We start from the raw sequence: 12,144 nt of genomic DNA on the forward strand, positions 1-12,144 counted from the left end.
CATAACCTGGACTTTGAAGAATATCATCAATTATAGCAGGAATTTTAATATCTGGCACTGCTTCTCCCTTTGAATGAGGCAGCTGCGAAGCACCTGCTTCAATATTTGGAGTCACTATAGCGTAACGGAGCAGTTCTTCATACTCTTCCTATGGAAAGCCAACAAAAAATAATGCATTATATCCCTGTCACAATGGACATCCTGGTAAAGGAATCGTCGAAAAGATGTTCTCTACTTCAGTTTCCAAAACAGTACACCCAAACAAGAGAAAGAAATGTGTACTTGGGATTTCTGTTTTTCATTCATCATTTACTTACTCTCGTGTAGTAAGTGAAATTTCTTGACAACAAGCAAGAAATTCAACAAACAGACCTACCCCAGTTTCTTCTGGTGCTAATGCTTTAGTACCCACATTCCTTCAGCACGTCAATTTTCAGCAGTGGCACAAAGATTACCTGGGGCATTTCCCTGAAGCTGCCAGCATCTACAACACAGAAGGGCCTTCTCTCAACTTGGCAACTGCTTGCAAGGGAGAAAGAGACCCAGTTATGCCTGTTTGGAATTTAGTTCCATGACGCTGTTCCCAAAGACTCTACAGTGGGAAGGTCTAGGGATGAAAAGTAGTTTTGGCTCTTGTTGCCTCCTGCCCCACCCAATTCTACAAGCACCTTGAGTCTCTTTTCATATGTAAGCATGGAAAGAGTGTAAGAGGAATCCTGGAAGAGAAAGAATACTAAAGTGAAAAAGAGAACACGAATGCCAACCTGTTCAATTCTACCTGCTGGCAACATGGCACATGAGAAAAGAGGATTAAAAAGTGGCAGGTCACCAAGGGTAGGCATTACAGGAATATTCCTCAAGGTTAAAACAAAAAGGAATTCCCTGATACAGATAGATAGATATTTGTTTAGCCAAATCAAAAAAATTCTCTCAGTACTGGAACTTAGTCTCTGTTCAAAAGGGGCTGGTCAGTGAGGCAACATATAGTCCTATTAAGGACTTCTAAGAGTCTTTTAAAAAATTAATTTATTTATTTGGTCTTAGCTGGGGCACACAGGATTTTCAGTTGCACATGTAGCTAGCTGAAGTCCCTCTAAGAGTCTTATGGCATGGACCTAGAGAACGTCTTGGCATTAAGAACTGGGGGAAGATTTAAAAGCACATGAAGTGTCTTACTGTAAACTATTATTTAATATTAATTTTTCTCCATAAAAAGTTCAGATATAGAAAATTCCATTATCATCATTTCATTAGTCATAAGGGTCTTATTATTTGATTCACCATCACGATAAAGAGTTAAGTGATGCTCCAAATTACCTCCTTGGAATGTCACAGTAAATATGTGTTGAACTGAATTAACAAAGATTGTCTAAAGCAAAGAAAGAGCCCTATCTTTAATAAGAACATTACGATACAGTATAGGTGTTTGAAAATTAGCAACCCGTATTGTTTCCCTATGGGTGTCTGTGAGTAAGAATATTTAACTAAACACACCCAAGTCTTTTGCTATCATTAACTTTTTAGAATCTACTTCTGGAGGCAATAACAACTAGATAGCCACATCAGCTCTGCTCAGTTAGGTTATTACCACAGGAATAAACTGTGCCTCAAGGAATGGAGGCGAAGGGACAGTCAATGACTTTAACTTGTGGCTTCCCTAGTTTGACCTCAGAAAAGGGAGAAAGATCCAAACACATATTTCTAAGTTCCCACAACAATCAGTGTGAGTTAAAGGGGATGTAAATACATATACATTAATAACGTTCAATATATGTATATATTTTAACTTACTTTAAGGGAAAAAATGGAAAAATTAGTCATTTAAACAATTATTTACATTTCATATATGCAGACACAGGCCAAATGGGCTATTTTTTAGTTTAGGATAAAAATAAATAATACCATCTTTCTTTTTCATACCTTTTTTAAAAATTGGAGTATAATTTATTTTTATGAATTTATTTATTTTTAACTGAAGGTTAACTGCTTTACAGTATTATGTTGGTTTCTGCCAAACATCAACAGGAATCAGCCACAGGTATACCCATGTCCCCTCCCTCGTAAACCTCCTTCCCACCTCCCTCCCCATCCCACCTCTCGAGGTTGTTTCAGAGCCCCAATCTGAGCTCCTGAGTCATACAGAAAACTCCCATTTGGCTATCTATTTTACATGTGGTAACGTACATTTCCATGGTACTCTTTCATACAACCCACCCTCTCCTTCCTTCCCTGCCCCAACCCCGTGTCCCTAAGTCTGCTCTCTGTGTCTGTGTCTAAAATTGGAGTACAATTGCTTTACAGTGCTGTGTTAGTTTCTGCTGTACAGAAACATGGGTCAGCCACAGGTATACATACATCCCCTCCCTCTTGAGCCTCCCTCCCACCCCACCCCTCTATTCCACACCTCTAGGTCATCACAGAGCACTGAGCTGAGTAATATCTTCTTAATTGTCAAAGATAACCTGGCTTAAGGTAAAAAAGAACCCTAAAGTAATGACCAAAACTTATAATTCTGCCTCCCCCCTCAATCGCTGGACTGATGTGACCCTATAATAGAGCTGAACCCATGCATACCAAGTGCGGTCAGGGCAACTGGCTGATACTTCGGAGTTGTGATTAGAGGAAATGATAAATGAATAAGTACTACGGATGCTGCCCATCCTTCAGCATTTATCATCATTGGTCTTATGAAGCATTCACATGTTGGAAAGAGTAATAAAAATGCCCTTACGGGGAACATTGATTTATGAGGGGCTTTTGTACTAACTGTCTGGTGTTAAATATTTACTATATATGTCAAAGTATATAGTTACTTTCTGTTATTTTCAACATTATTTTTGGCATTTATATTTTTAAATGTTTCCAGTAATGGGAATATGGGCAGGCTTTCAACTGTTGTCAAGGACCAGTAGGGTCATTAAGTTGAGGGTTACTAAGAACAGAATCTCAGTTAGGGTGGCATTCTAAGCACAGGTAACCAATAACACAAAATGATTTCTGGCATGTCTAGAAGATTCTTTCCCCTTCATCACTTAAAATTCTACTCTAGAGATTTCTTTTGACATAAAGCTTTGTTTCTTGACAAAAATGACAACACGAGATCTTATAAGGTATTCATATTATAAGGTCTTCTAAGGGTTCTGGACCCAACAATTACAAAGTGTGACTTGTAAGCAATTCTCTGACACCACTTGGGTGTCTCAATTCTGACACCTTCCAGCAGAGCTGGAGTCAGATTCCGCAGGTTGAGGGTTAGTCCCATGACTGCCCTCCCCGCCCCACACTTCAGATGCCAATTCAAGGCCAGATTATCATCTGTGCTTCAGACCAACCAGCTACGGACCAGAGGTTCCAAAGACCCCCTCCGTGGGTTTGACTCATTTGCTAGAGGGTTCACAGAACTCAGAGAAACACAATACTAGATCGACAGTTTATTATAAAAGGCTGTACTCCAGGAACAGCCAGAGGGAAGGGATATACAGGGCAAGGTTTGGGGAAGGGGCGTGGCGCTTCCATGCCCTCTCCTGACAGGCCAGTCACCCCGCACTTCCATGCCTTCTCCAACGGGAAGTTCCCCAAACCCAGTCCTTTCGGGTTTTTACGGGACTTTATTAATACGCACAACAGATTAAATCAATGACCACTGGTGACTGATTCAACTTCCAGGCCCTCTTCCCTCCCTCAAGGTGTGTGACGGAAATTTCCAACCAGCTAATCACGTGGTTGGCTCCAACCAGCTAATCACGTGGTTGGCCTTCTCCTGGCAACCAGTCTTTATCCTTGGGTGAAGTCCAAAAGTCACGTCATCAGTGTAACAAAAGATACCTTCATTTCCTCACTAGATAGGAAATTCCAAATATTTTTAGGAGCTCTGTGCCAGAAATGTGATGAAGACCGAATATTTTTATTATAAATCACAGTATCCCTGGTATGCCTAAGTTAAATCATTCTCTTTTGAACAAGATGGGATACGGAAAAGAAGAAGGGTGCAGTAAAGCACTGTCACCTAAAAAGAAAGCACGAAATGGGAGAGACACCATTCCAAGGGAAGGCAAGGATGAGTCACCTACGTCACAATTCCAGACCACTTTTACCCTAGTAAAAACTCACGGATACTTTTCCAATAGCCTCCCAATTCCTAAACCTGTAACTTCAATTAAAGGAACACATTTGTTTCATAAAATATTTCCCTAAAGCTTCTGTCATCTTCTAGGGTGTCAAACGCCACTTACTCTACTCAGGCATAAACATACCATCCGGCTTTTCCCCTCTTAAGAAAGGGAGAAAACCCAAGACAGACCATGTCAGTATTCTCCCATTTAAAATCTACTCTAGAAATCTTAATCCATATGTTTGATGATAAAACATTTAGAATTAACAGAAATTTAAAACATTTCATATATAAGCCACACCTTGCACAGTCAGTGTTCTTGTCACTGCCCAGGTCCTGGGCACCAGCGGGTGCTTACCAGGGGCCAGAACCAAGAGTGGAACACTGGGGAGTCTAGGGCTCCAGAACTCTGGACAGTTTCCACATCAGACTGATTTGCATTAAAGTGAAAGCAACATTCATGAGAGAAAGCTACAAAGAGAAAATTTCAACAAAAAAAGTGTTTCTTCAGATTTTCAGCTTCTCCTCTCATTGTATTGTTTGGAGCCTGGGTACAGAGAATGCTAGAAGAGTTCATGATTATTTTCTGAAAGGTTAATTAAAACAGTGCAAGGTATTTTTCCAAGTGTGTAAAATAATTCCCAACATTTGATATTATTATAATTTTACACACATTATAAACATATTATACATGTAAATGGCAAGAATGAATGAGAAATGCATTCCTAGTTTTTCCTCATACTGTCATGTATTTGAAATAAGAAAGTCATAGTAAATTTAGACATGTCTTCCTACCTGAAGATCTGAGGAGACAGAACTGCCTCGGTCGGAGTCTTTTGGCAAAACTGGAGGTGAGCATATCTCTCCGTCTGATGACATTCTGTATAACTACTATAAAACAGTAAAAGCTAACTTTAGTTTACTTTTTGCAATATTTAAACTAAAATAAAATGCTTTCTAAGTATGTGTGTGTGTAATAACATCCTATCCTGGAAACAATAATCATTCAACATGTTATAATCATTCAACATGTTAAAATCATTCCACATACTGAACACCCACAGACAAAAATCACTGGGTAAGAAAAAAATACTCAGTTCCCAAGTAGAGTTTATGATGTGGTCAAGGAGATGAGGTAAATACATGAAAAGACTAAAGGAAAATGGAAGCTCCTCAGAAACAGCCACAGCGGGGGCTGTGAAGCATCAGAGAGTGTGACTGCTGTTCAACAATGCATGAGTGCCTGGATGCTGCGTCTCCTCCTATGAGACACTGAACCGACAGAAAATGAATGATTTGTGTAAATTCTCTGTTTGGGGGACTGACCTTTTGGGAATACTCTTTTAAGAAAAGCAAGATTATACAGAACAACACATTCTAATACCATGCAAAGAAACACTGTTTTAAGATCTTAACCAAGAAATAAGTAACAATATAAGTACTTTTAGTGACAAGTACATAAATTACTTAAGAGGCAAATAGTGACTATTCAAAATGATCTGAATACCAGTTGTATGTAAGACTTGGGGAGAAAGGTAAAATGAAGAAGTGCTTGTCATCAAGGACTTTGCAATCTACAAGAAGGGCTAGACATGCATATACTGCTGCTGCTGCTAAGTCGTGTCAGTCGTGTCCGACTCTGTGAGACCCCATAGACGGCAGCCCATCAGGCTCCTCTGTCCCTGTGATTCTCAGATAAGAACACTGGGGTGGGTTGCCATTTCCTTCTCCAACGCATGAAAGTAAAAAATGAAAGTGAAGTTGCTCAGTCGTGTCCGACTCTTAGTGACCCCATGGACTGCAGGCTACCAGGCTCCTCCATCCATGGGACTTTCCAGGCAAGATTGCTGGAGTGGGGTGCCATTGCCTTCTCCGCTTTGAGCAGCAGTATGATTTTAAGGATGTCGTAAATTTAATTACTTTTGAAAGAAGTGCTGTTAAATGCTAAAACAACAGAGGCACAAAGTAGAACGGTTGGAGTAGCCTTTTTCATGGGGTAGGATGGTGAGCGTGTGAAGAAATGGGAACAGCCGACTGGGGTGTTGAGACCTGAATGACAGATAAAAGATTAAAGGATATGTGAGGCAACAGCGCAGCATAAGCAAAGACAAAGAGATGTAGACATATATGCCAGGAACTGCAAGTATTTTGTGAGGCTGGAGCAAAGGGTTTAGCTAAGGATGAAACAGGCAAGGTAAGGAGCTGCCAGATCATGGAAGATCACAACTACATCATGTTAAAAAGTTTCTTCTTTTTTCTAGGAGAAGTTATTAAAGTCTTAATTAAACAAATGATAACATGATCAGGCTTGTCTTTTAGAAAGATCATTCTGGCAGCTTTCAGGAGGGATTTGAGAGGTGGGATACTAAAGAGAGAGCAACTGAGAGCCAACTGCAGTAGTCCAAGACATATATGTTCCTTCTGGCAGTAATCCGAGGAGATAAATGGGGTCAGAGGTATGACTAAGTTGAGTCGTGGCAGTAGAAATTCGAGACTGTGATCAATAATCGGTTAAGGGGTTAAAGGGAAGAATTGCTGGTCTGGCCCAGATTTCTGGCTGGCAACAATGGATGGTAGTGATACTCCCCAAGGCAATGAATACAGGGAGATGAGTAGGCTGGGGGAAGGGTAATATGGTCTCATTATCAGACTTACTGGGGTGAGGTGACTCTAAGGCACTGAAGTAAGGCTGCAGGTAAGCAGTATCTGGCCATGCCAGTTATTCGAGGCACAACTCCAAGTACTGCCATTCACAATGGCTACAAGGTGAAGGGTGCTTCTTGGAGTTAAGCAAAGTGGGATCCCTGCACTGGAGGTAAAGGTTTGGAAATTCATTTTGAGGAATCAGCATAATGGGAACTGATGATAAAAGGGAGAGATTAAGATCACCTAGGAAAAGAAGTGTGAGTTCTTATTCTGAGGTCCCTAGACCCAAACCATGTGCAGTATTTTTAGCGCATGCATATTTTTTCTAAGAAGAGGCTCCTCATCTTCCAATATGTGTCCAGAGGGTACTAAAGCCTTAGCAAAGTTAAGGACCACTGCTGTAGCTAGGATGGGCTTCCCTTGTTTCCTTGTGGTTCACTAGGTAAAGAATCCACCTGAAATGCAGAAGACACTGGTTCAATCCCTGGGTCGGGAAGATGCCTGGAGAAGGAAATGGCAACCCACTCCAGTATTCTTGTCTGGAAAATTCCATGGACAGAGGAGCCTGGCAGGCTACAGTCCATGGGGTCGCGAGAGTGGGACATGACTTAGTGATTACACCACCACCACTGTAACAAGAGCAAGGTTAAAATCAGAACTGCTAATATTTAAAGGGTAAGTGAAGAGGAACCAAAAATGATGGGAAAGCAAGTCAGAACAGTAGAACCCTGAGAACAGCATCACAAAAACTGCCAGGAGGCAATGGTCAGAGACGGATGCCAAAGGAAGATGAGAATCTGACAGAATCCCTTGAGTCTGGTAATCAGAAGTTGCTGAGGCATTTGCCTGAACAGTTTCAGTGGAAAGTAGAAGAAGTCTTAATCAAGTAGGTTGAAAATTACCAGATGAAGAAATTGAAGGAGAAAGGGCAGATCCAGGTAGAAGCGCAGTATTACAATGGAAACAGAGATTGAGGCTAGACTATGGAAGGGAAATTTTAACTGTATTCAGTGAGCATTACTGTGTAGACACAAGATAAATAAACTAAATCTCAGCATGAGTGACTTTAGTTAAGCCAATTAGGGAGGATAAAATAAGCACATGCATCTGCAGCAAGGAAGGCTGCTTTAAGGGACTCAAATCCACCACTGTGGTAACTCTGTCCTTTCTATTTCCATTCATATCTTCCTTTAGGATGTGTTTGAAGACTGGTAAAAAGAGGGGCTGGGATTGGGGGTACTGGTAATAAGGGGGCTGGGATTGGGGGTACACAAATAAGCTGAAAAACATGGTCACATCTCAAAGAGTTTCTTAATATATATATATCCTGCAGACAAAAAAAGAATAGTGTACTTTTAGAAAATATGGTATAAATCTTCCATCTGTCCTGCTTTGATGACATCAAAGTATGACAATTTATCTAAAACCCTACAACAGCAGCATTTCCTTATTGTTTCCAGTTCTAAGACAAAGGAGAAAAATGAAACTTGCTTTGATGGAAAGCAGATGCACATCAGATAATCAAATTTTCAGAATTCTCTAACCCAAGAGCTCAGAAATCACGAGATAAAAAGTTCTGAGCGCTCGTCTATGGCCAAAGAAGTCAAATTAGATCTTGGTAATTACCTGGCTGTTACTGGAAGCAGGGTCCAGGAATTCAAGTTAATCCCCAAGAGGCACTGGAAGAGTGAATTAACGTGCGAGCTGGCAGCTGAGTGACGTTCCTGCGGCCTTGACCTGTCCTAACTGCAGGCAAGGAGAGGGGGTGCGCCAGCCCCTCCCCACGCCACGGACTGCAGAGAGAGGAAAAGGCAGCTGCGAGCAAGCACAGGGCTACAAGTTCTCTTACCCCTGTGCCACATCAAACTGTTACTTAAAAACAACAAAGGGTCACACACGGTCATTTTACCTCACATATCTTAAATGACTCGAACCTACAGCTGCAATTCCGTCATTACACTTCAGGCAACTTTCCCTCCTGCCTTCTCTTCCCCGACACCGAGGAGGGGGAACCTCTCGATCTAGCCGTCCTGCAGAGCAGCTCAAGGGCCCTACTTTCCGGAAGACGCCCCCAACCCCTTCCTGTCCGATCCCCAGGGGCTGCAACCCCGGCCGAGGCTATTTAAATACCACTCCAGAGCCTCCGCCAGGGGCGCCGCTTACCCACCGCCGAGGCTCTCTGCAAACCCCAACTCTACGCTCCGCGTCTTCTCCCCTCGTCGCCGCTGCAACAGCAGGTCCAGCAGCTTCCCCAGCAGCAACCTGACAGTTTCAAACTGGAAAGAGGAAGTAAAGACGGCCCCGGGCATTGGCCACCAGCTTCAGCAACCTGCCGTCCCATTGGTCCGCGCTTCGGGGGCGGGGCTCCGGGCAGGGGAAGGGCGAAGCCGGAATGAAGTTGCTTCGGGAGAGCAGGAGCTTGGCTAAGGCTGTTTCGGAGAGGGCGGAGTCTTAGGTAGCTCCGCCCCGCGTTCAGAAGCCCGAGATCAGTGCAGTTCTGGCCTGCGGGTTATCAGGCAACCCTGAGAACTGATTTGGTTAGACTGCCAAGCAGGACTGAAGTCAGCTAGAGCGGAATACGGTTGTCTTTTCGACAATGCCCGTAGTCTATGCGTGTGGTCCTCAGGCATATGAATTGTCTCCTTCCTCGGGTGCCCCACGACAGAATCACTATCCCCGCCACCTGCTGATTACTTCAGTCTTGAGTAAGACTGAATTTTTAACAAAGACCAACAGTGATTATGATCGCAAGGGTCTGCGGACCACACTTTACGAAACTGCTAGACTAGGTTATATTAATGACTTCAAACGTGTCAGATTCCAAGGCAAGCCCTTCTGGCGAGGCGAGTGTTGCCCTTACTGCTAAGTCACTTCAGTCGTGTCCGACTCTGTGCGACTCCATAGATGGCAGCCCACCAGGCTCCCCTATCCCTGGGATTCTCCAGGCAAGAACACTGGAGTGGGCTGCCATTTCCTTCTCCAATGCATGAAAGTGAAAAGTGAAAGTGAAGTCGCTCAGTCGTGTCCGACTCTTGGCGACCCCATGGACTGCAGCCCACCAGGCTCCTCCGTCCATGGGATTTTCCAGGCAAGAGTACTGTAGTGGGGTGCCATTGCCTTCTCCAGTGTTGCCCTTAGAGTCATTTTTAAGTACATCCTGGTTGTATCACCTACTTACTGTCACCTTGGATAATGCTATCCACATATAGGGTTGTAGGGCAATTAGATGACTAATTATATTATATTTAAAATACCTATCACGCAAACGTCAAAAAACTAGCCTTTCAGCTTGTATTGGCATAACGGCTAGAGGTACATTAGGATCCACATGGCAAAGGGAATGTTCCAATCTGAAGAGCAAATAATGAGATCCTGGTGAAGTTTCAGGCTCCTTGTAGTACCTAGAGGATGAGGCATCCGTTTCTTTTTCTGTAGATAGCAGTGGCATAACCTGGATCTCACCTACTTACCTGTGAGTAGAAGCAGACTTCTATTTATGCAAGCAATGAAATGAGAAGAGCACCAGCAGTTTCTTTGGCACAAGCTATATTTGTTCCCTGCCCTCCATCTTCTCCATGCTTATTATAAGGACAAATTCCTATTGATAGATACAAATTCACAACTGGTTCAAAAATCTGTTTTTAAATTGAATTGCCATACGGTGACCCCTTACAATGCAATTGTTTCTGATTCATTATCCCCGTGCCTTCTTATACTTGGCTCCATGTTTCTCTTCTCTATCTCTTTGCGGGGCAGATTTTCATAGAAAATTGATGGGTAAGCCATCACCACTCTTGCATGAAGCTACATTTAAAAGAGAACAAACCTGTCTCTATGTTATTAATTTAGAACAGATTCTTTTCCAAGGTTCCTACAGAGGGAGCCAAAGAGAGGAGACTAGCATTCCCACAAATCCATAAAAATTGAATTGCCAGCTTGAACCCTGTATATTTATTCATTCAACAAATATTTATCTAACAGTCATCATGTACAAAGCATTCTGTTGGTACTAGGAAAAGAGTGGTAAGCAAAATAGACATACTCTGCTGTCATGGAACTTAGTCTAACTGGAAAAAACAAAGTTAACAACAACAAACCCCCCTCACAAATGCATAAATAATTATGAATTATGTTTGAAGTGAGGAGAAATCGGGAAATGCCTGTGTGATAAAGTACATTTTAGCTGAGACCTGAAGGATGAGTATTTAAAGAATTGCTTTCTTTGAGTTGCAAATCTGGAGAGAGGGAGAAAGTGGTAAATGAAGAGAAGTCCAGGGAAAAGGAATAGGGGGTGGAGATGGGAGAGATTTCAGGGTTAGAACCCTTGCTAGGGTTATACTGGGTGAGAGTGCCATGGTGTGCCCTGAGATCTTGATGTATCACAGCTAGCCCAATGGATATTTTTTCAACAAGACTGCTGGCTCACAGATTTTCCCTCCCTTCTTTTTCATCATCTACTCCTCCATTCAAATGAACCTGCCTTCGTCTCAGCCTCTTAGGCTGGGCTTTGTTTCCTCAGGTTATAAGTGGCTGACATAGTAAATTAACTTCCATAGATGAGAGGGGCCATCTGTGGCATCTCCAGAGAGGTCCATTCCTTATGAATTATGAGTACTGGCCTTCTGGAAACAATGCTCTAAAACACTGTGACTTGGTGAAATCTGAGTTTCAGCAGGAAGGTTTGCAAAGAACATGGTAGACTGTTTTTGGGCAGTTGGCTTACAACACGTGTCCCCACATAGAAGTTCTGTAGTCGAACTACACAATCTGTTTAATATGCCTGTGCATCCTGAGAGCCAAAAAGATGGATTTATTGAACACATTTAACTGAGAGAGAGAAGAGGGAGAAAGACTGTCAATAAGCGAAGATGAAGGGAAGTGGTGGGCATCATGGGTGCTGACGAGGCATTGTGGCAGCACTGTGCAAGGCAGGTATTTGTAGAACAATAAGAGTTTATTCAGAATATCTTATTTCCTGGAATCCATAGTTGCATTTTGCAACACAGCATTCCCTGGCCTTTTAAAAGCAGAAGAGAATTTGTTTCTTAGCCCTCATTATCTGCCTTCTGTTCTTCCTAATTATGCAGACATGCCCTTGAACCTCTCTGTTAGCATCCTCTAGTCAGATAAAAACTTCTTTATCCTTAGCATTTCTTTCCCCTGATAAAACAATCTAGAACTAGCTGCGAGAGGTAGATTAATTAGTTTTTCAGAGCACAGTATTACTGAGTCCCACTGGTATTTTGAGTACTATACAGATGCTGTATTCTTGAGTCGTTAGGGCTTCTGAGGGTAGGTTTGCAGATGAGAGTATTTCAGCTCAGTGATAGGAATCTGTGCAATTATTTTTTTTCATCCGTAATTTTTTTATTAGCGCCTAATGCAGG

At 42.3% G+C, this 12,144-nt stretch overlaps 1 protein-coding gene across 5 annotated transcripts in view; it reads right to left on the reverse strand.

Annotated features, from left to right (window-relative positions):
- The window catches only part of POC5 (POC5 centriolar protein), a 30,357-nt gene extending 21,321 nt beyond the window's left edge, over positions 1–9,036 (reverse strand). For 2 of the 5 annotated variants that reach the window (XM_012180665.4, XM_012180662.4), the window contains exons 1-4: positions 8,921–9,036; positions 8,384–8,550; positions 4,907–5,002; positions 7–148 (exon numbers count right to left, since the gene is read on the reverse strand). In XM_012180665.4, the coding sequence (XP_012036055.3) occupies positions 7–148; positions 4,907–4,990 (226 nt within the window). In that variant the 5' untranslated portion in view covers positions 4,991–5,002; positions 8,384–8,550; positions 8,921–9,036. Of the gene's footprint in view, positions 1–6; positions 149–4,906; positions 5,003–8,383 lie in introns of all 5 variants that reach the window. The other 3 variants (XM_042251989.1, XM_012180664.4, XM_042251988.2) reach the window with 3 other exon arrangements.
- Positions 9,037–12,144: the final 3,108 nt, after the last annotated feature.

Source organism: Ovis aries, chromosome 7, assembly GCF_016772045.2.
Source record: "Ovis aries strain OAR_USU_Benz2616 breed Rambouillet chromosome 7, ARS-UI_Ramb_v3.0, whole genome shotgun sequence".
Classification (NCBI taxonomy): Eukaryota; Metazoa; Chordata; class Mammalia; order Artiodactyla; family Bovidae; genus Ovis; species Ovis aries.